Below are 25,422 nucleotides of genomic sequence, written 5' to 3'. Positions count from 1 at the left end.
GCCCCTGAAAAATGTCTATGCACACGTTATTATTAATAATAATTAAAAAAAAATAGATTAAATTAAAAGAAATAATAATAATAATTAAATTTTTTTATTTTGTAATCATCTCGCGACCCCCACTCGGGGTCTCGCGACCCCCCGGGGGGATAAATGTAATGCTATTATAATACTTAATTTGATTTATTTATGAGATCAGCAGTAATCAATCCATGTGTTGTGAGTGTAGATTCATATAAAAAGCTGTCCTAACATGTCGGCTTCACCTAAATGACTGACTGCAGTTTCCTGTTGTTACTTGCTATAGTTTCAGGCAGGTGTGGCATACATTGAAATAAAGGACTATAACCTTAGAAATTAAGCCCTTAATCATGCAGCATTAGCCTAGTGTATTATTTAACTATAGTGTTCTTCTGCTTTGGCATCATATAATTTTGTTTAAATATAGGCTTCAGACATATCTTCCATTATTTGAAGAGCTGTTTGTTTCATGACAACCAAACAGAAGTATTCACTTTTACAATAACTTGAGGTAAATCTAGCGTGACTGCTTTGTATGAGGCACCTATTTGGGCTAAATGGACTACTGGTAAGAATGACAAACTCAAACAGTAGCTCATTTTGAAAAGCCCTGCCCAAAGTAAACATGGACTGGTTTTGAAAGAGTAATGGTTTTGCCTTTGTTAGATCAGTAGCCACCTTTGTAAACTGTACAATATAAAGGCTGCATGTTATTTTAAACTTCATTTCCCCATTAAAGGGTTGAATGTCTTGATCATGCAAAATCCCTTCCTTTACCACATGTTGACAGAGGTCATGAAATATTGTATGCTACGTAAAGATCTAACATGCATGTTAGAACTGGGCTGGTGAAGAGTAGCATGACACTGTAATTCATAACCAGCAGCATGAACAATGCTAACCAGCCAAGTTGTAGAAGCTCACTTTCTCATGCATCATGGATTTGATTTATTTTCACACCACTTATAGGGGCGCTAATTATATGATGTGCTACAGAAAAGCTCTATCTTTGATTGCCTGCACTAAACTACAAATGTGGATCTGATTAGACACTTGGATTCCCAGATGGAAATGTACGGAGATAACATTGAAAATATAGACACAAAGAGGAAAGGAAAGTTCTTACCCTGGGAAAGACAGAAGGGAAGGTTAGCCAAGGTAATCGATGGGACGGTTGGCTGGGGTGATGTCATGATTACAGCTTGATGTCTTCTGTAATTACAGGAAAACAACCAAGGATTACAGACTCTGTCTCTGAGGCAGAATAACACGTGTCTGACTTTAGCTGAGACTCATTCCTAAGACTTTTCAAGCAGACCAGTACTAATTACTCACCATCCCACTCTTCTTTTTTCAAGTGTTTTTAAGTGCTCAAGACGGCGCTTGCAGAAATGTGGAAAGCCGAATGCTTAGTATACTAGCAACTGACCATAATGAGCAATCAAAAAGGTTGATGATGGTTATACTGTCGTGAAAATAGCACTACAGTTTGCAGGTAAAATACATGGTATGAATTTCAGTTTTAGTGTGAACAGTCTGTCTCTCTGTCTGTATGTATGTTTTTATGTATGTTCTCTTTGACTTAGTAAAGCATCAGGGGTTGCTGAATTGGTTAACAGTGGGGAGAAACCTTCAGAACAGCAGGAGAGAGGACCGCTTTGATCTTGTATTCTCTATATTCTCTGTATCTCGTGTGAACTGGCCTCAGGGTCATTTGTATTTTAAACGGGTTTCTCCTGCAAATACAGAGCCAAGTTTATGAGCGAAAAACCATGTTTTCTTCACAGCTTTTATTACAAGACATAAACAAGGATTAGCACTACATATTAATCTGCCCATAAACGTTCTTATTGGACTGTGGGAAATGTCAAACAGTCATAGATGTAAAGACGTCTGTTCTTTAACTTGTGACTTTCTATATAGTTATGAGGAAGAATACGCAGTAACGTAGAATCTGGTCTTAAACTGAGAGGTATAAGGTGTAGTGCAGGTTTAATGGACGGAAGTGAGGATGAGTGGTGAATTAATTGGTATTGAGTTCAGGCCTGCCGCTCACTGGCACGCCTCCATCGGAGACACATCCACAAAGCAGGCGTGGATCAATGATTCAATGGCTACACCCATGGGATGTGATGGCTTGAGGGGCTTATTTCCTCATTGGCTTAGAATTCAAAGCAATACAAAATAAAATGCGACTGCGTTTGAACGAGGAAGGAAAGAACACATTTCTGTTTTGAATCACTGAATCATCAAAAGGAAATAAAGATAGCACCTTTGAGATGAACTACATTCATATTCAGGCTCAGACAGCACTGCAGAAATCAAACAATGTAAAAGTAATATTATGATAAATAAAAACTGGATACATTTACATAATAGGGCACCCCGCATCCCATAAGGGTAAAGTCAGTAGTCTGTAGTCTGTATTTAAAATAAAAATCAGGTGCCATCATAAGCAATTGATCACTTGTTGCTATAATCATGACTCGTGTTTATAAGTCAAGTGAAGTGGATATTTTTCGAAAAGAGTTACTCTTGACTTTTAAGTATGAAATGTGGTTTAATGTTGAGCTGTAGTGGGATAAAAGTAATACAAGAGGGTTAAATTACTTAACAATTGTGTGGCTACACTTAAATTGCCTCATATATTATGCAATATCATTTATATAGTCTCATATTCGTTTCAGATTCATTTAGGAGGGGATCTACTTTTATAAATATGGTGCCTAACATTAATATAAAAAGATTAGAGGTTAAGGAAATGAGGAATAAATACATAATACCTTTTTTGATGCACAATCCAAAATTTACTCAGAATATCTTTAAAAATGCAGCATAATAACCATATTTCTACATTTAAAAGCCTATTAGCAACTTACTTACAATTGCCCAATTACGAATTTTAAAAGTGGCATGTTACAAATGTTTTAACACCATCAAAATGTAATTTGGATATTGATTTGAATATACATTCATAAAAGCCGGGTGCAACAAAGAGAAATGTCAAACGCTTTCAAATCTAAGCAAATTATTATTTCAAGAGGAATGTACAGAAGATGCAAGCGCAGGCAAGCATATGAAATACTATTTAAACCATTACAGCAGCAGCATTTACACAGAATACATGCAGAGACAACATAGATATGAATCTACTTTTTAAGGCATTTGAGTGAAAACATGCACATGAATGAAAAACAATATATAAACCCACATCAGAAATACAGTGGTTAAAGTACAAAGGTTCATAGAGAAAAGATTCATCTGTGAGGATACACAGTGCTACTGTACGCATATTTGATTGTCTTGAGTAACAGGTAAGCTCTTACAGTGTAAAAATATAGGCTCAGTTTAGATGGCCCCTTGTCACATTCACCGTAAAAAAAACAAAAACATAAAGTCACTTTCAATACACGAAGAAACACTGACAGATGTAACTTATCATGCACAAGCAAACACAGATATCTGACTGGAGCATCAGGAAAGACATATATCTTTTAAAGTAATTTTTTTGGTTTAAATCATTGGAATTTGCTAGTTTAGTGAATATAAACCATGCTACAACAATAGTTTACAGTACATACACACAGCAGAGAGTCTTTTTGCAAAGATTCTATTTGAAGTAAAACCTTGTATTTATAACTCTACCTGTAATTCATCCTCTCAACATAACAGAAGATCTCAAGACAGAGAAAACATGACAGCAATCATAATCACAGCTGAAGGCTCATAAAATGCAATCTAATTATCCTGACAACCTCTCTCTGTTGGACTGCTGTACTAAAAATAAATCCCAAGAAGAACTGCAAGGCAAGTTTGTAGTGCATGGCAACCGAGTTCTTCACACCCCTTGGTAACCTGAGTTCCTCTCTCTGATGAAAATCTCACAAGTGTTTGCACTAGAGAGAAAAAAAAAAGATCTTTTTATAGGTCTTTTTAATGTATCTCCCTCTAGCAGTTGCTGGTCTGTAGGTGGCTCTCGTTGAGGAGGGAGGTGATGTTGGTGTCATAGAAACCGTCCTCATCCTCAGAGCTTAAAGTGGAGGAGCCCAGAGCGGTGCGATGCGTTTTCTGTGACTTCCGCCTGCAAACATCAAAAAGAGACTCAGTTCTTATACTTTCTTACACTTCAGCTCAGTGAAAACAGACATGTGTGCAGCTAGTTACTAGAGAGTGCCACCTAGTGTAAAGAAGACACATGGTTTTGATATAGTCAAAAGCTGACAGTTAATAATTCTCATATTGTATGTGGAAAATCAACATTATTTCATCACATCCTTACTTTAGTTCAGTCTCCAGGGCTGAGACTTTGGCATGCATTGCCTCCTGAAGCTCCTGCTGCTCCTCTAGGTCCCGGAGAACCTTCCGCCGCACTCCCTCCAATCGCTCCACCTCTCCCTCGCTCTCGTCCACCTGCCGCTTCAAGGCCTTCACACGCAGAGACAGCTGGAGACGGAGAGGGAGAGGCAAGGGGGTTAGAGGGGAACACAGGAGGCAACAGCTGGAGACGCGAGGGAGGTGTAGGCAGGTGTGTGGGTTTGTAGGGGTTATGGTTATATATAAAGAAGCTGGGGCAGCAGGAACATTATAGGGATAGGGAGGTGGGGGAGCGTGGTGGGGACTGAGTGAGGTTGTGTGCGGGTCAGGAGGAGGAGCACGAATGAGATTAGTGTTTTGTGAAATAGGTACATGTAATCAAGCACTGTTTGAACTGTGTTAATGATTAAACAAGTGGTGTAGGTCAAACAGTAGATCACTTCATAATTGAAATTGAGATGGTTAATTAGTACAAACACAGTCCGGAAACATCCACAGGAAAGTATCTTCAAGCCAGTTATTTTCAGCTGTCTGACATTCAGAAAATACTTTGGAAAATACATTTATTTGCCTTGTTCCTCAGAGTTAGATGAAAAGAAGAAGTGCTAACAACCTTTAGCTAATTTTAAACTAAAATCCAAACATACCCTTATTTGTGTCCATCTGAATTTTGCTTTACTGTTTGTGTCTGGTTATATCTACGTTTTTTACTTTCATTTAAAGGTGGGGTAGGTAAGTTTGAGAAACCGGCTCGAGATACACTTTTTGTTATATTCCATGGAATGCTCTTAACATCCCGATAGCAATGAATATCTTGAGTGCTTTGACAAAAAATCCATAAAAAAAATTTCATCTGTGGAAGCCGTAATACTGTAAAAAGCACAACCAATCATTTTAGCCGGCCCGGCTAAAATAACTGGATGGCCTACCTGCCTGTCAGCCTTCCATTGGGGCACAAACTTATCTTGTGCCCTCATTGGTCATGTGCGCGTTCGTGTGTGTTGGAGGAGGGGCTCTATAAGGAAGTGGCAGATTTCTTCCGGCTGTGTATTTTCAAATTCTAGCGCACTCGAGCTGGTTTCTCCAAAATGACCTACCCCACCTTTAACTAACTACTTCTTCTACATTTTATTGTACTTTTACCACTTGAAAACTTCTCACATATTCTCGTCCAAACCTCGGGCTATTCCTTTGATCGGTTGGATCAGGATTTAAGCATCAGAATTTAGTGTTAAACCATCAAACACAAAAACAAACCCTAAAGATAATTTGCAGTCTAATACTGATGTTTACCTGATCTCTCTGCTCTACATGCTGGCTTCTCTCCTGGTCCAATATGGCGTTTAGCTCTTTCAGTTTTCTCTCCATCCGTCTCTGAGAGGCCTGGATGCTGGCCTTCTCTCTGCGTGAAGACACACAGAAAGCACATAATATAACAAAGAATATAGTATAATGACACAAAATCTCATATTTTATTTGTCGTTCTAGGCACAGTTGCTTAGTAGTAGCGTTTCAGTTAATGTACCATAAGTTATGACATTGTCTCATTACACCCTGATTTTGTACCTTTCTTCACTGCGTAGTCTCTCTTCCAATTCTTGAATTTTGTTTTCCAGCAGGCTGAGTCCAGGTGAGGGCCGGGTCTGTCCCTCCATGTCCGCCACGCGGGACTTCAACTCTTTCAGCTGGGAGGGGAGAGGGACAGTGAGGTGAATAAGTTGTGTGTACAGTATGAGATGTGTCGGCACTGAATCACAGAAACAGACGGTACCTGTCTTTCGAGTGCGCTCTTGTCCATCTCCAGGTCGTGTCGTGCTGAGCGCTCCTGCATGAGCTCGGAGCGAAGCTGGTCCACCTGAGAGGAGAGAGTGTCGAGGCAGAGTAAGCAAACCTGTTAAATGATTACACAGAAATGCCTTCTGCTTATTTGCATGTGTATTCAAATACTTCGTACCTGATCTCTGCTACGTGTGATGCGGTCGTTCAGAAGCTCCACGCTCGTCCTCTCCTCATCCAGTTCAATCTCCATTGACTTGATTTTATCCTGTGAACACACGCACGGATATATAGATAAATACATCTCAATCTGCCTCTACTCAAAGCTGGATCTGTACTACATTTGCTGACATATCACCATGTCCCTAATTGACTTAAATCCCGACTTTCATGACCTCTAAGCCTCACCTCTAGGCCCCTGATCTCCCTGGTGCGGTCAGTGTGTGTGCTCTTCTCTGATTCTATATCATTCTCCACATGTTTGAGCCTGTTGTTAAGGAGATCTCTCTCCAACTGGGCGCTGTCTCTCTCCTCGCTGCACACCAGCAGATCCTTCTTTAGACGGGAAACCTGAAATCAAGGTGCAGAGGAACATTATGCATGGATTTTAAAAGGTATAGTTGCTGGGCATGCATTCTCTTTTTTCATACTGCCCTGTTACACTGTACAAACACTAATTTGCTATAGATGTGATGATGTGTAAAAATGCATCCACGAGTTTATGCATTCACACACAAACAACCTCAAAAACACTTGACCTCTATGCCAAATTTCCACCTCCTAGGGTGAAAACTGTGGCCACCTAAGAGCTGTCCAAAGATAGAACTGCTGAATCCAAAAAGTGATATACACTCTCACACTGAGAGTATGAGGAATACATATTTACATACTTATTACGCCTATAAATGCAAGTGTTTACCCATTGCATTACTTGGTAAGAAATTAATAAAGAACAACCATAAACTTTCATGTCAATCTTTGATAAGATGTTGTTAAAGTGGTCAGGAAAATGTAACATCTACAATTCTGTAAAAACTGTGCAAAGATATCCAAAGGTTCTTGAGATATTACAGTCTGGACCAACCCGGCTTTCCTGCCGCTAGCAAGGCTAAAAAGGCTTATGAAAGGCTTTAACAAGAAAAAGAAAGCTTAAAGATACCTTTTTAACTTGTATTCCAGAAAATGTATGAACTGAAAACTTTTTTCCTTTCAGGAGTTTTGGGTTTGATCTTCCCCCCATGTGTCCTCACCTCTTCCTGCTGGGCCTTGAGGCTGCTCTGAGCCCTCTGCAGCTCAGCCAGCCGGTCCTTGCTGTTTCTCTGGGCTTCCATCAGATCCTTCCTCGTGCGCTCCCTGTAGTCTTCCAGCTGTGACTGCAGGGCGGCCACCGACTGACGAGAATCTCCCATCATTATCTCCATCTGAAGTGTAGGAACAACGGTGAATGACAACATCTCAAACACAAACTAAAACAAGACATCATTCTGACTCTGATAAAACACCTCTTTGCTGATCTTCTCCAGGGCTCGGTCCAGCAGCCTCTTCTGCTCCTCCAGGTCCGTCTTGCCCCTCCTCAGCGCCTCCCTCTCCATGTCTCTGTCCTCCACCCGCCGGGTCAGCTCGTCCCTCTCCTTGCCCAGGCGGGTGACTCCTCTCCTGGCCTCCTCCAGCTGAGTCTTCAGGGAGCGGTTCTCGTCCTCCAGAGCGTCCACCGCCTCCTCGGTCTCGGGGCTTTGGGGAGCGCTGGAGTGAAGCCTCGTCTGACAAATGGGACGGAAAACACAGGTGAACATGGAGCTCATGCATATGACTCATTTGTGTTTGTAGCACTACCATACTGTAGGTAAATGGCATTTTGTGTGCGTATTTATGTGTCTTCTTGAATCATATTAGCCCAGCAAACTGATCCATATTTTTTCAGTATTTTATAATTTGCCATCGCGCTGTAGTGTTACACCAGTTTGAACTCCATACAAAAACGTACTCCATATCCTCAACATATGTAGATTTCTTATGGTTTCGCCCCTACACAGATTTGTGTATGACTATGCTGGTCACATGATCATTTCACATCTAAGGTAACAAGATTATAGCGCTTAAAACAGCTATAATACCAGTTCCAACGCAGAAGGAGCACAAAGCGCATCTTATGCAAATGTATCTCGAAGGGATTATTTTCAGGGCTTACATGTTCTTGAGTTTTTTCTTCGGATCTAATGTTCTTCTCGGTTGGAAATAGAGACTGCGTGGGCGGCCATTTCTTTTGTTTTTGTACAGTATTTCAGTTTACATAATTTTGCATGCATGTGTGTGTACAGCTGTGTCTGCTTTTATATGTTTTGAGCAGTACCATGCGGGCCAGCCTCTCTCTGAGGCGAGTGTTTGTTTCCTGGAGCTCGAGGTTGGTGCCGTAGTCCACCACGGTCTTTCCTGAAGACCCGACAGACGACTGCAGATGGAGCGGATTGAGAGAGAAAGATGGAGAATTTACATAATGTGCATACAACACCCAAACTTTCCATTACAATTGTGATAATCACCTATATGAAAGCGCTACTCATACATATAATCCATTTCAATGTAATCTGTTACATCATGAAAGTCATTATTTTCTATAGACTGCCTTACCTCCTTCACCTTTTCCAGCTCGGCCTTGTCTTTCTGCGACTGCTCCTTCAACTTTCTGAGTTCAGACAGGAGCTCAGCCTCTTTGTCTCCACTCGCCTTCTTCAGGGATTCAAGTGCCTCTCTCTTCGCGTCTAACTCGCTCTTTTGCTTGTCCAGATCGGTGCGAGCACGCTTCAGATCATCATGGCAACGCCGGAGCTCCTTCGGATAAGCAATCAAAGATGAATAATGTGAGTGTGTGTGTGTGTGTGTGTGTGTGTGTGTGTGCGTGTGCGTGTGCGTGTGCGTGTGTGTGTGAGTGAGAGTAAGAGGAATGTGCCGAGGGTGCATAACAATGTGTTTATAAAAGTATGTGGCAAGCAGTGGTGGAAAGTAACCAAGTATATTTACTCATGTATTGTAATTAAGACTTAACTGTTGTTGTACTTGTAATTCTTTATTTTTTTGATGCGTTTGTAATTTACTTTAGTATTTCTATTTACTGCTACTTCATACATATACTCCGCTACATTTCAGGCAAAAAGTGCACTTTGAAACTCTACTACATTCATCTAACACCCACAGTTACCTTGTAAATATGGAAACACATGATTTGCTGACATGGTATAATGCAGTACTGTACTACTAATCTCCACAGTATTTCTAGTATCTGACTACAATATTAAAATGCTCTCCTGCATATAGAAAAACAGGATAATATAATAGCCATTGTAATATAATACTGTAGATATATCCATTCGGCATAACGAATACTTTGACTTTTGATACTTGAAGTACATTTAGCTGCTTATACTTCTGTACTGGTACTGGGCCATTGTGCAGATTGAGTATTTGTACTTGTTGTACTCTAAGTATGTTTTGATGCTAATAATTTTGTACTTTTACTTAAGTAACATTTTCATTCCATGAAATCAGGACTTTTACTTCCAGTAGAGTATTATAAGACCATAGTATTTGTACTTTTACTTAAGTAAAGGATCTGAGTACTTCTTCCAACCCCGGTGTGAAGTGATCATTTGTGTGTGCAGCAATACTGAATGAAATTATAACAGCTTCAGCCACAAAAACCCACTAATCACGCTGTTAAACAGAAGAGATGAGCCGCTGTCTTTCACCCACACAGTGAGAGTAATCTGCCCGGTGACGGACGTGTGAATTACCTCTGCTAAGTTATCGTCAGAGGCAGGCATTTGTTTCTTCAGCGAGTCCCGAAGAGCTTTCAGCTCCCCCTCAAATTCATCCTTCTCCAGTTGGGATTTCAGCAGCCTGCAGAAAGAAAGCAGATGTTAAAGAACACACAGAGATAACTGAAGCTCTATAAACTCTACACACACCGACACACACACTCTGCAAGGCCATAAGCACACATGTGCCCACACCAAAGATAGCAGTTACTAATGACTAACAAAGGGGATACAACTACCACACTATAAAAACATCACCACATTCACAATCTGACTTTTGTTTGACTTACATTGTAGCATTACTTAATGCTTAATTAGCATTTAAATCAGGAAATGTATAAAGATTGAAAAACAATGATTGATCAATTTAACTTCATTAAGACACAATCAATTAAGGGGATTTCTGCATGTTGATTTGTTATGTGAGTATGTTGAGTGATTTAGTTCATCGGGTTTATTATCACTGGATTACTGTTAATAGAAGGTTAACTGATCTAATGATCAAAATCATCAGATACAAAATCCACTCGGATATGTGAGTTTTCAAGTGAATTTCAGGGAACATATGTCAAGTTCAGATTTGCTTATTTGAAACTAGGCTAAAGCTACTCAAACCAAACACAGTGAGACTGACTGTCGCTCTCACATTCGACTGCTGATGTGCATCCCGCTCCTGCCCGAGGAAGAGTCAAGTGAAAGAGTGCATGCATTAAAAAATAACTCAAGAGAAGACTGTACCAACAGAAAACAGTATATTCAGTATGTCCACATATATTATATACAACGTTTCATTAAGCACATTTTTTGTGAAAGTGTAAAGCAATGTAAGGGTGTTTGATGCTTGACTAAAGAGCAGCTGGACATATACTCCTTGCAGTAGCCTTTCTGCAGCTGTTTGTATCTCTTTTTATGGATACAAAGCGATGTTATGCCTCCATAATCAGTCAATGCTTTGATTTATCCACACATCTCATGGTCTTTGAACATTACTTTATTCTTCTGCAGAGTTTTTGTTTCTTAATCCTTTGAAGTAAGATACAGACAAATATATGTCATGTATATAACAAGCTCACAATCGATTCATGCAGTTTAGAAAAGCCTTTAAACACTAACTCTTCTCTGGTGGTTTGCAGATCCCGTGTCGAGGCGTCCAGCTGATTCTTCCACTGCTCTTCCTGATCTCTGCAGTCGTCCAGTTCTTGCTCCAGCGTAAACATGGAGGTGTTGACCCTCTCCCTTTCCTCTTCTATCTGCTCCTGGGGACTGAAACATGGGGGCAGACAAACGCACAAACAATTATAATGTGACTCATATAAGACAAGGTCATGTATTCCTCAAAGAACAGACATCTTTGGTTTAATGCCTTTATGTCTTCAACTTTTAAAAAGGGCCCTTTTATGCAAATGTTCAGGTTCATATTTGTATTTTGTATTTTGTACTTGTCCTGTGACTTGTTTACATGCTTTAATGTTCAAAAAGCTCTTTATTAGTTCTCGTACTGCCTGTGCTGCAGCACCTCTTTTCACCCTCTGTCTGAAACCAGAGCCCAGTCTGCTCTGATTGGTTAGCTGGCCGGCTCTGTTGTGATTGGTCAACCGCTAAGAAATGTCACGCCCTTAGCCTTGACGTACAATGTGTTGTTGTGCTAGCCAATAGAAGTGCGAGGGTTACATAATGATGTCACTATGTCAAGGAAGTAAACAAAGAGAAAAACTCCCTCATGAGGGAACTTTGGGATTTTAGCCTTTGCAGACCAATTACATGCTCAAAAACCTATAAAACACACTACAGGGAAGCGAAAACCCAAAAAAACGTTAATAAAATATACCTCACAGTAAGAAATAACAACATCAAATATCGCACGAGATGGAGCAGGCGTCACAAACAGCGATCCGACTATTTTAATCCTCCTCTCTCCAAATAAATCGGCACACATCAAAAGCAGCTGCCAACCGGTCCGCTTATTTCAAGCTCTCAGGCGGAATGACACTTTTTTCCTGACACTGCTTCCAAAATCTGCCTAATGATCTATTCCTGTACATACATATGCTTCATATTTCCTCTACACCACATCACTGCAAAAATAGTCAACTGGCAGAAACTCCACAATAGAAACTCAACTGGAAAAGTTTCACATTGCAATCACAAGCAGAGAAATTCTCTTTTCTCCCTCTGCACACTGGGCTGAGCCTGACCTTGTGATACCCTGACTCGGTATTTGAACACTGACAGTGTGCTGACACATAAAACCGAATGACAAGACAAAGACGGGGTGTATAATGGGGTGGATGCAACATCAAAGCTCGATTTAATATCGGCTAAATAACGGATGCAGGATGCACAAACAGCCTGACAGGAGTAAGCTGACTGTTCTCCCACTACATCAGTACAAAAAGATCCTCTGTATGTTTTATCTATTAGAAGACGATGGTGTAACAAACAATAAATACTGAGAATTCTTCATTGTGATCGCTGCACTGAAGGTTTTGCCGTTGCCATCAAAGAGGTTATAATCCTCCCTGGTTATTTGCTCGGTAATCTGCAGGCTCTTTCTTTGACAGTGAAGCAAGAATAATGAGGATGAATACATGAGTGAAAGTGGAAATATCAGTGTCAGTGTGCAAGTTTATGATGAATTCTGACAGAGAAATATCAAAAGCTCACAATAAAACTGAGGTCAACTCCCATTTCCAACCAGAAATGAATGCTGAAAAAGACACAAAACTCAGCATACTGTCTTTCACTTGTACTCTGTTCATTTATAAAGTGCCTAGCATTGGTCGACTGTGTGCAGAATCTTTTGGTTCTTTCAAAGTCAGTGTCTTTAAAACGTTCTGGAGGGTAAGAAAGCTGCTGAAATGGACCTAAACAAACACATAAAACAGAGGGGCAGCTGAGCCGTTCTTTTTAAGAGCTATTTATGAGTGTCTTGCTTGTTCTTTGTTCACTTTATTGAACCACTCGTGCTGGTCCAGTGACATCAGAGTTACTAAACCAACACTTTTTGGGTTTTATTGAACCAGTCACTCCCTTTTAGACTCATCCCTTATCAAAATACTTGCACATACTTGAGAGATATTTCAGAATTTTAAAGCATTTATAAGGTTGCCGATAAGAGTTTAAGTGACAGACTTTATTTGACTTTTGATAAATAATAATATGTTTGCTTAGCGATATTAGTTTGATAATGAAATATTCAAAGTCTCTTGAGTCTTTTTTCACAGCTGCACAATTTGACTCTCTTTATCTGTCTTCAGCATTTTTTATCTTTCCACTAATAAGTTTAGCTCGACTCTCACTACAGAAAAAACATTTTGTTATGAAGTACTGCTGTAGAAAAGACCCAAGAGGAAGTAATAAGAGTGAAATGAAAAATAATATCCTAGTCATCTATTTCCTGTCTGATCTAAATCATTTTCTCTGGCATATTTATGAAATAAAATACAGGTGGGGAAAAAAGGATTGGACAGGATAATCTTTTTAAGTTCCTAAACAAATCATCTGTGGATGCCAGACATGTTCTTCTCTAGCTTGCCTCCCATCTCTCAACAGTGCTACATATAGTAAAAAAATTGCAAATTTGAAATAGATTCATCTTTTTATGAAAAACAAACTTCACAGATTAACTTTCTTTGAGTAACCTAGAAATATTATCTTCTCAACCTCTTTTTTTCACCTGTTCTCAAAACACACAGGAGTAAACTATTCAGATGTGACTTAGAAAATGAATTACTGTCTCTCAGGGATTCAATACTGCTGCACTGCAGTTCAAACCCAATGACACATTTTGGGCTACAACTTTGGGGTATTTGACTACATGAGCAAAATGCAAAGGTAAGTGCCCCCCACCTGTGTGACCTGCTCCATGGTGGTCCTCAGGTTGTCCATGTCCTGGCTGTACTGCTCCCTCAGAGCCTCCATCTCTCTGTCATGGCACTCCACCTCCTCCTTCAGCGCCCCCTTCAGGGCCGTCAGCTCCCGCTCCCGCTGGTGTAGAATCTCCTCCTGGCGCCTTCGTAACATGTTCGCCTCAGACAGGTCGGCCTGCAGACTCATCACATCCTGCAGAGAGAGACAGAGACAGTCAGACAGACAGACAGGCAGACAGACAGAAGAGAGGTCATGTTTTTCCGTGTCCAGCAGTGTCAGTACCGTCTGCAGAGAGTCTGAGTGAGGAGAGTTTTCTGAAACCCTCCTCAGATCCTCCTGAAGCTCGGCCAGCTGATCTTCCTGTAGCCGCACACGAGACTCCGCCCCCTCTCTGGCCATGCGCTCCTCGGCAAGTCTACACACACACACACACCATCAATATTGTAACGCCAAACACATTAACAAGCCCATCAATCGTGTAATAGTGAAATTATCCTTTGACAAAGCAGCCACATGAGTGATAACTGGAAACTATTGTTGGCTGTTAAGTGTGAACACTCTACATGCAAACCCCCCCCACATACACACAAACAAACAAATAAACAAACTAGTTATTGGAAAAGTAATCAGATCGTATACTTAGTTAAAGGAAATACTATCTTCCTGAACTGAAAATGTTACCCAAGTAGTCATTCAGAAGCAACATGTACTTTTAAAAGTACGTATTATGCAGAATATCTCTCCTCACAGTATTATATTATTATATATAGTATTATTCCGTTTTTATCCATAACAAATACATTTTTAAGAGTCTTTTAAACTTGTAGTTTTTCATGTTGAACTAAAATGACTGTGTAGCTACGTAGTAGAGTACTACATCAAATCATTTGGCATATCATGTGCTATTTAGTGAGTAGCTAGTAACTGTGAGTGATAAATAATTGTAGTGAAGTCAAAAATACACTTTTCTAATGCCTAATACTTAAAGGTGGGGTAGGTAATCTTGGAGAAACCAGCTCGAGATCGCTAGAATTTGAAAATACACAGCCGGAAAAAATCTGCCACTTCCTTATAGACCCCCTCCTCCAACACACACGAACGCGCACATGACCAATGAGGGCACGAGATAAGTTTGTGCATAGATGGAAGGCTGACAGGCAGGTAGGCCATCCAGTTACTTTAGCCGGGCCGGCTAAAATGATTGGTCATGCTTTTTACAATACTACGGCTTCCACAGATGAAATTTTTTAATGGATTTTTTGTCAAAGCACTTAAGATATTCATTGCTATCGGGATGTTAAGAGCATTCCATGGAATATAACAAAAAGTGTATCTCGAGCCGGTTTCTCAAACTTACCTACCCCACCTTTAAGTACAATACTTGATTAAAGGCAAATCTCTTCCCCCCCCCCCCACACACACACAAACAAATCCTCACTCATTGTGGACTTGCTGCAGTTCTTTCTTGCAGCGTTTGAGTTGCTCCTGGAGCTCCTCTAGGTTCTCCTTTTTGTAGCTCCCATCAGATCCTCCCTCCTACACACACACACACCACACACACACACACACACACACACACACACACACACACACACACACAAGCACACACACACACACACACACACACACACACACACACACCACACACACACACACACACACACACACACACACACACACACACACTACACACACACACACACACACACACACACACACACACACACACACACACACACACACACACACACACACACACACATCACACACACACACACACACACACACACACACACAACACACACACACACAGCACACACACACACACACACACACACACACACACACACACACACACACACACACACACACACACACACACACACACACACACACACACACACACACACACACACACACAACAATCAGCACACACACACGAGCACAGCACACTACACACACACACAACTCACACATCACGACAGCATCACACCACCACACACACACCACACACACACACACACATCACAACCACACACACACACCACACCATCACACACACACCAATATTATATATAATATATATATATAATATAGAGAGAGAGAGTGATAGTACATTATTTTTTAGAGACAGAGTTAAAGAGGACACAGGGGATGACTGGAAACATTGCAACAGAGTGCCAATGTCGACCTTGCAAATACATTATGTGGTCTGTATTATGTGAAACTTTAAAAGAAGAAACCCTGTCTCGGATTCCTTGCCCTAGATTCTGACAGTCAGAACATGTTTGGGAGAAGAGGCCCTGCCAGTGTGCTTGCTCAGACATCGTCAAAAAAGAAGAAGACAGTCTCCTCACATTAACAACTCTTTCTGACAGGCTGCAGGGGAGCAGAGCCGGAGCGGCGCCCACACCGCTCTGTAGCTCTCGCTGAAAAGGAGGTGCAAGCGCAGCCTGCCCATGAAACCTCTCTTATCCTCCTACACACTCATTACAGACAAAGCGGGGATCACACACAGCACATTCCTTAGTTATCAGCGATAGATTACGAAGATGAGTTTTGTACAGATTTGTTTCATTTCTTTCCCTTCAGGACAGTTTGTAGATAATCCCGTTCTGGGACATTTCAGTCCCTGTCCGTCCTCGTAAAAACAGATAATTAACAAAAGATAACATAATTGGGAATATGAATATGTTCTTTGAGTGAATTGCATCAGCTGTATCCTTGTGTGTTTTAATCATCCACAATGAAAGAGACTCTCCTGCCCTGCAGTCTTAGCAGAATTACTTGATGTGATTACAAAGTAGATTAAATTAAAGTCTGATCTAAAACAGTAGATGATTTAATTTTGATATATTCACAGCCGAGGTTCCCAACACGGGGCCAGAACCCACACAAGGGATCGCTAGATACATTTTCCCAGTCATCAGTGAAAAAACATGTTTGTGCTGTGAAAATGTTGGATTCTTGTTCAGATGTTTGTTTCTGTTTTGTTTTTCCTCATGATTTACCAGTTCATTTCCCTAGGTTGGTTCTGGGAGTGTTTCTCAGTATTCTATAATTATTGCATTTCAAATGTTTTGATAAACATTGTTCTAATTGTAATTTACCATTTCAATCTCAATCTCAATTACAAAATACCTATGAGCCTCAGCCACCATTTCCATCGAGTAGAAACCAATAAGAATGGTGGTAAATTCATCCACATATTTCTAAGCTCAGTGATTGAATTGTTTGTGCAGAAATGCACCCTGGGATTCGTAGTTAACTTATTCCCTTATCCCCCATTTTTATGTTCACAGACTTGTACTTTTATAAAAAGTCAGAGATATTTTAAAAGTTGATCTTTGGATAATTTAACCAGGGGGATTTTGTGCTAATCATTACATTACATTTCATTTAGCTGACGCTTTTATCCAAAGCGACTTACAATTACCAATTACAGGGACATTCTCCCTGGAGTAACTAAGGACTAAGTGCCTTAGTCAAGGGCACACTAGTGGTGGTGTTCCTGGCGGGATTTGAACGCACAACCTTCCAATCTTCAGCCCACCTCACTATCCATTAGACCACCACTATCCCATAATCCAAGTAATAGAAGAATTTCTGGGACAACACACATTATTTAGGTCAATTTTATATAAATAAAACATCCTTATTAGGAGAAATCACTCTTTTGTTGGACACAACCTTTGAACGACCTGACTAGGGATAGCAAGAAGACATAGCTTTGTTTTTAATGCTCTTTGTAACTCTTTAAAAAAATACAAAAAAGGGGATTAACATCAACTCGGTGCAAATCTCCCACATACTAGGTAGCCTCTGATCATCAATTAACCAGGGGAACAAACAGGGTGTCAGTGTAACCCCACCTCTCTCCCACTAACACACATGGACTGGCAACACTACATCAGACCAGACACACACCACCAGCACTTAGAAGGAGCCACAGACATTAGTGGTAGGGAGGGATGTGAAGCCAGCCTGCCTTATGCAGATTGCACCCTTAAATCAGACATTTCCGAGAGTTATCTGCCACTGGTTGTATCACAAATGCTTCAAAACAGGCTTTAGATTATCCCTTTATAACACACACACTGCACTGATCTTATGCTTTGGCTTTAAACAGACAAAAGCGATGTTTTGGTTTAGAGGCAGAGCTGCAGAAAAAATAGCCTCAGGCATAAAAAAAACAACACTGTAAACCCCTTCATCCTACATTTTGATGCTGGCTGTCTCAGTAGCTGTTGTTGCCTCTAAAGTGCGTGAGATGACTGCTGGATTTGAAATCTGGCACTTAAAAAGTGGACAGTCATGAAAAACATGGAGGTTTTGGTACAACAAGACCTCGCCTAGGAGGATCAGTCCCATCCTGCAAGCCAACCCCCAGCTGGTGCAGGGTTCCAGTCCAACTCAATTATTGATGGCTCTCAATGACTGAACGCTCCACACACACACACACTGAGCCCTCAACAGCTTTCCTCTGCAGGTGCATCGTTGCCAAGAGACAAGACGTGGCAAACAATTCCCAGGCAGCGGCGGTCACAAACACACGGAGAAGCACATAACAAGGGGTCATGCATAATCAAGTGCATGTAATATAAGAAGCTAAGGACTCAAATGAATAACTATTGTATGTAGATTTATGCAAAGTGGTGCAAAATTAAAGCAAGTAGTGTGCTTGTGCTCATAAAAAAACATGGTGCAATCTATCTAATAAGGTGTCACAGGAGCTCAGAGGTGCATAGATGTGGTAGCACAAATTGAGAGAGGACTACTCAGCACGCTACTTAATTTTGAATTTGTTTGGTCTGACAAAAGAGGATCCTTGGAGACAGAGTAGAGGAAACAGGAACTTCATATCCTTAGTAAAGAGACCAAGCTGCTAACCATCTGTTAGCTTCATTACAAGATGCCCCTCAGACACCACCATCCAGGACCCACACCACTAAAGCTCCTTGGATTATGTGCTTTGGTAAATGTGTGCAATTCATTTTTGTTTTAAATAAAATATGTTTACATTTGTTTGTAAAGCTTTTATGTGATTGCTGGTAAGTGGGGAGATTTTAACTAAGATAGCTGCAAAAGAAAAATCAATGAGTAAGATTTAAAAGCAAGTACTGCTACTAGTAGTTTGAGATAAATAACAGCTTATCTTCTTAGCTCCTGGGGCAGATTGAGCAACCTTTAGACAGAGTCAGGGTAAGGGGTTTACCTGTTTACAATATTTATGCTGAGCTAAGATAACAAGCTGCTGGTTTTAGCAGAATATTAACCTTACAGACGTGAGAGTAGTAAGGACTCTCTGAAAGAAAAACAGTAATGTAAATGTTGAACTACTATAAGCACAAGCTATAATCCAAATGTAAACAAGGGTCACGCCACAAGCAACATTTAAAAAAACAAAGCTGGAACTTTATTTTTCTAAAATCAAGTTGTTACTGCATCTATATTATATAATCCATTAGTAAAACTGGAAACACTAGACATATGTATAGATATGCATGTACAAATAGCTCATATTCCATGTATGTGGTCAAAAAAGAGAAGGGTTTTAATGTTTTGTTGTACCTTAAAACGTCCTGTTGTGTCATAGACGAGGTTGACCTTTCTTTTCAGGGCTCCCTCACTCTCCCTGGTGCTGATGAGGAAATAGCGGACAGTCAATAAGATTGAAATACAGATGATATTCATATAAAGCAACAATTATTATAGAGATTATATCATGCTTGTAGTATATTTACCCCTCTTTAAGGATGTTGTAAATCGCCTGCTTCACTTGAGCTTCCTCCCCATTGGTGACCTCTTTGATTTGTCTCCTCGGCGATATCTCCTTTAAATAGAGAGTTAGCTGCGTAAGAAAACAATGCAGCGAGACGATCTAATACCTCACAATCGCTGCTATACTTACAGGCTTTTTTGCTAGAGCTGGATAGGTGTTCTTAGCAACAAACGTCCCCGGTGACTTAAAGCTCGTCTTCGGGGCCTCGAGCGTCTTCCCCTCGGAGGCAGTGCTGCTTCCCAGGCTACTGCTCGCTGGGGCAGATGATGCCAACGAATAGGAGGAGGTGGACAGAGGAATAGCGTAGGGATTGAAAGTGGGAGAGCTAGGAGAGGGAACCTCAGCCTGGACATCTTGTCGAGCATCAAGACTTCTTGATCGCCTGCGCTCGTCAAACCTGAGCCTCTGCCTCGCCCCGGAGCGGCCCCTCGTCTGTGGGGCGCTGCTCGGGGTCCCGCTGTTGAACTTACTGATGAGCTTGTTGATGGGGGCCAGGGAGTTTGTGTCGATCGCCGGGATGGGCTCCTCATTAGTTGCTGCTGGAGGTTCAGGGAACAACTCTGAAGAGGACTCATTGCTCTGTTTCTTCCCACTGTATCTCCCCAAAGAGCCGGTGTAACCAGAGACAGGTTTTGGAACCCCTTTTGGTCTCACACCGTTTAATTTGACACGTTTCAGCCCTGCTTCGTTATACTCCTCGTCAGTCCTATCTCTGGTTTTCTCTTTTGCGTCAATGGCTGTTGCTTTGAGTCGGAATTCAGGTTTTGACCTCTCTCCCTGCCTCCCGGCTCCACCCTCCTCCTCCCCTTGTGTTCCTGCTTGCCCATCCCCTGGAGGTCTTTTATGTGGGCTCCCAAAGATCTCCCCACCCTCATCCTGCACTGGAGAAACAACAGGGGAGCGTGCTGTGTTTACAGCAGTGCTATAGGGGTTTGTTAATCCTGCCGGTTCTTTATTTATCTTGGGGAGGCCGTTGCACGGTGAAGGTGGCCCTGAGCTGGAGGTGGGAGTGTTGAGCTGAACTCCGTAAGAGTCACCTTTCTGGCCATCTTTCAGCACCACATAGGGCTGTCCAGATATTCCCTGAACGCGCACTGCCACCCCGTATTTATTGGAAGGAGGGGTTGCAGTGCTGCCGTTCACTTTGGATTTATCAGGAAAACCACCACCTGTGTCATGGAGGTCCTTGATGAAGCGGATCTGAACGCCGTAATCCACCAGAGGCTTCCTGTCAGTGGACAGAGAGCTCATGCTGACTTCCTGGTTTCTCTGCAAGCAGCCTGGTGAGACAGGGAGGGAAAACAGCAGAAATGCAAATCAGGTGAATTAGAGGAACAAGTCACAAAGAGACTGAACGAAAGTCTCGATGAAAAGACCCCTGAATTTCTCTTTTCAGCACCACAGAACTGCAGATGATTTAATACACATACTTATTGTTTTAGCTGTTGCTTTTTAAAAGATAGTCTTAAAAAGGATGACTCCTTAACTCAGATGCCTCCTTTTAACCTGCATGTATCACTTATTTCCAGGTGAAGTCACCCTGACTCTGCAATAATACCAGACTGCTGATACACCGTGATCATGCCGACATATTCTCTTGCTGCTCTACTGGTTTAATTCCTTCTCAACCAGGGCTTAATTATAGTAATGTCATGACAAATGTGCCACGCGGGATCTAACAAAACTATTCGTTTTACTTTCTCCAGAGGGTGTGATCAGACAAAATATATATTCTGCAGAACAACTAACCTAAGAAGTATATTTTGCCAATAAAATTACTGAAGTACATTTCCCAGAGTAATGTAACATGTTAATATCTACTAGTTCAGTGATCTAACCCAAAAATATATTCTGTCATAAGCCAGTCCGTCAGCCACAATGTTAGTATAACCTAAGCGTGTCCATCTTATTTGCTCTGAAAGAGGACCTTGGTGATGAACACTATGAGGAGGGGAATACTCCTCTTATTGTCCCGGCTCTGTGGAGCATTAAACACTGGGGGCTATGTCAGGAATGGGCCTCCTCTCTCTCTTTCTCTGCCTTCGCCAAAGTCTCCACAGTCACCAGACTTCAGAGTAGACTCACTCAGGCGTACACTGTTTACTTTAAGCTGCGCAAGCACACATACACACAGATCTGAGAGGGGTTTTCGCAGACACATGCACCCTCTGGGAGCAGGTATCTGATCTAATAAGCATCGCTGCTTTTCAGTGGCAGGAAAGTATTGTGGAATCATGTTAAAACACTTTGGCTGTCACATGAAAGTGCTGTTTCTCTTGAACACATACATATTTGTGTTTAAGCACTGCTAAAGCTGCTCAACAGGGCTTAGCATCGCACTTCAAACCCCTGTATGTTTCCTTTGTCCATACCTACAGATGTGACTCTCACAGAAACTAAAATGTAACTGACTCTGACTGGCCGCTGGTTATTGTGTAACGCGAAGCACCTCGACTGGCATTGAGGTTGTATTGGTGAATCAAAGTCAGCCTTTGTCTTTCCTAAAAACATTCTTAGGATTCCAGACGTTCCCTTTACTCGGGCATTGCGCGTGGTTTGCATTTGTATTAATAAGGACAGATTAAGAGGAAACCGAGAACTAGGGCAGCACTAACTGTAAAGCCTATACATGCGGAAAACTGTCCACATAGGCAGTAAATACAAAAGTGAAAAGACTCATTAAAAAACAAAAAATACAGCGCATAAACAAATTGATTCCCCCAGCCTAACATATCAAACAACCAGGTTTGCAGGTCATGTTGCACACTGGACATCAAAACTATAATATGAAGGTTAAAAAAAGCTAGCCCTCAGCTATGTTGGAAAACCTTATAAAAGGATAATGTTATTGTCTATTGTTAAGCCCAAGGCTGCTAATCACTGGGCACACAGAAACTCAGGTGTAAGTATGTTCCCTGGGTAAATACAGATTTCCAGACTTGGTAGTTGTGTAACAGCCAGTAGCTGAGCACTGTTTGGTGACAACTGGTTCACCTCCTCTACAGCTCTTTCTTGTCACAAGGAATGGCTGTGTCTACAAAGAAACAGGAATGTCATGAAACCGGACTTTCTGCCATCTCTCTTCCCTTTCCGCTCACAGAGCTCACTTTCCTCTGGCCATGTTCTGCCACCCTGTGACTGCTGCAACTCGTCTGATCTTCTACTTTCTCCCACACTGTCTCCTGCCTTTGGTATCTGAACAGGAAGACGCGCTACTTTGACACTAGGACTTGGAGAATGGTATATTATTAGATGATGAATCAATAAAAAGAGATATCATTGGACAGAATTACTAGAATTTGTATAATCACATATCAAAAAGTCATTTTTGTGCTAGTTCTAATAAAGATGTTCTGCTTTCTCTGTGTTATATCCGTGCAAATTAAATATCTTTAGGATTTTGGACATAACAAACAATTAGATGACATCACCTGGAACTCTGGAAAAGGATGATTGATATGTGTCACTTCTTTAGAAATATTTAACAGCCTATTGTATAAACCAAGAATGAAAGTAATAATCAGTTGCGACCTAAATATACTTATGTAATCAATTTTTTAGAATTGTGTCAAATTAAATATATGCAAAATCGTCTTACACAATTACATGTATCTTCAATGCAACCGAGTAACACTTTGATCATCTCAGATGTATCTCTTGTTAAGTAAAAATAAATGATTTAAAATACACTATATAAACATATAAGTGATGAAATTCCTATAAAAACGTAATTAAATGAGAATACTGGACTATCATCTACAATTAAATGAAGCACAACATCCATGTTCAAACACCATTGTATTTGTGTTTGATTAAATGCAGTAAAAACAGAAAGGCTAGCCCTGTTGTTATCAGTATTGTTGGCTGTGTTGGAGACATAGATGCAGGTTCATCTTGTGTAAAATAGCAACAACATGGAAACACTTGTCTTTCTTTAAAAGATGCATGTTTACCCAAACACCTTAAAGAGGGCTTGAGGTGTTCCCCCAGGCAAAAACTGTAGATCAGGACTATTTCTCGAGCAATTGATATTAAAGGTAGCTGAATATTATTCACCCTATTTTAACAGATGGGACGTTGTAAAACATAATGTTTGCACATATATGATTCTTATCTTACTGTTTACCTGGACTAAGCCACATACATCTATCAAATAGGAGTGTTTTATTAGCAGACGTCACGTTAGTTACACAGCTGGTCTGACAAATTCAATAATGCAATTTTCAAATTCATATCAAATAAAAGTACTACTTTGTTCAGGGAGAGCATCAGGGCAGTGCACCTGTCTGCTCCTAGGAGAGTTGCGTCACACCCACCTCTCCGCTCGGTCAGTATCGGTGCGCGTCGAAACCTCCGGGTTGTTTACTGGGACCCCGAGCACAGTAAGCAGGTAAACAACCATAAAACCTGCCCCCAGTCCTACATGAAGCGTTTCCCAGCCATAATAACCTCTTTTATCCTCTTTACGCCGCACAAATAGATCCAATTATAGACAGCAGCGGAGTACACACAGAGCCGAGACCAAAAGCTTTGACAACACGCCTGAAAGCGGACAACAAAAGGCTTTCTGCGCCCGATTCTAGGTCATTATAAGGTTGCCAAATCAAACAACAAAGCCACAGGTGTCCATATCGGTTTATCCAAATGCTATTAAACGCTCGCTCAGCAAAACGGAGCTTACAGCATTGCACTTTCCCCACTCAAGTGAAGAGTTGATAAGCAGCAGCTGTGTAAATACTTGTTTACTGCACCTGTACAGATGATCCTATAACCACGAAATGTTGCTCCCTCCTGCTTCAGTGTTCACGGCCGCTGCTCTGTACTGTTTGGTGGGATGAGAAGATGTTACAATGAACTGAGGACAGCGGGAAATTCCCCCCCTCCGCTACCAGTGCAACCTGTTGCCAGAACATCGGATAGCCGTGGTCCCGCCTCAGGACCGAGCTGATTGGTGGGCGGCTCCCTTGGGGGCGGGGCCTGCTGTGACCATAGTTTCATCTCTGCACACACACACAGGTTAATTAAATAAATAGCGTGTGTGACCCATTTCTGCAGTTGTTAAGGGAAATCATTTCTGAATCAATTTGACAATGTAAACATGGCAGTATTGGGCTATAATTATATCTAATCCCAATGCAGATCAGATCACTGCTGAGGCAAAACTAATTAACTATTGACAGGACAAAGGCTAGTCCAGTTAGATCACATGGTTATCTGCTTTATATAGCTACACTACAGCATATATGGCCTTTACATTGCATCCTTAACTTAAATCTTGTTATTTATACTTCTGAGACTTTTTGATTATCGTTTAGTTACATTATCTTCACTCCCTAATTCCTATACATCAAGAAGCTACTCCTGTGTTATATCAATATTCAGGGAAACTTTAATGCCACACTGAACTCACACTCTTTGTAAAGACCCTAACACAACTTTATTAAACATCCAAATGATCTCATGATAATGTGGTAAGGGTCTACTGTAAATAACTATATAACTTGGTACCCAGCACAATGAAAGAGGCACGCTGGAGAACATCCAAGAGTTTCTTTGACAGAACAGCTCCATTTAAACCCATGACAATAATTAATCAGAATTATTTATCTCGGGAGAATGTACTATCCACAATTGTTGAATTGTTAGCTTTGCTTTAGACACATTGTCTATTATTGCAGGTTCAGCTGACTTGCTCTATCATGGCAAACATTTATTTAGTCATGCTTCTTCTTAGCGTATTATTTGAATTAATTTTAAGAGTGGTAAAGAACACAGTCCCCATTTTACATTTGATATCTAACTTTTTGTTTAGGAAACTTCTTTAAGATACATAAAGAAATGAATAAC

General features: G+C 41.0%; 1 protein-coding gene across 1 annotated transcript; it reads right to left on the bottom strand.

Annotated features, from left to right (window-relative positions):
- Positions 1-2,710: 2,710 nt before the first annotated feature.
- cgnb (cingulin b) lies at positions 2,711-24,471 on the bottom strand. The gene is made up of 21 exons (XM_034124327.1): positions 24,327-24,471; positions 19,705-20,855; positions 19,538-19,626; positions 19,365-19,434; positions 15,232-15,329; positions 14,076-14,208; positions 13,773-13,985; positions 11,037-11,179; positions 10,570-10,596; positions 9,900-10,005; positions 8,740-8,940; positions 8,462-8,560; positions 7,614-7,871; positions 7,362-7,532; positions 6,520-6,681; positions 6,290-6,379; positions 6,107-6,190; positions 5,902-6,020; positions 5,629-5,737; positions 4,301-4,464; positions 2,711-4,102 (listed from the first exon to the last, which is right to left on the bottom strand). The coding sequence occupies exons 2-21, from the start codon at positions 20,824-20,826 to the stop codon at positions 3,970-3,972; spliced, it is 3,591 nt and encodes a 1,196-aa protein (XP_033980218.1). The 5' UTR covers positions 20,827-20,855; positions 24,327-24,471; the 3' UTR covers positions 2,711-3,969.
- Positions 24,472-25,422: the final 951 nt, after the last annotated feature.

This window comes from Trematomus bernacchii, unplaced genomic scaffold, assembly GCF_902827165.1.
Source record: "Trematomus bernacchii unplaced genomic scaffold, fTreBer1.1, whole genome shotgun sequence".
Lineage (NCBI taxonomy): Eukaryota > Metazoa > Chordata > Actinopteri > Perciformes > Nototheniidae > Trematomus > Trematomus bernacchii.
The sequence above is the reverse complement of the archived record's forward strand: the minus strand, read 5'-3'. Positions and strand labels throughout refer to the sequence as shown.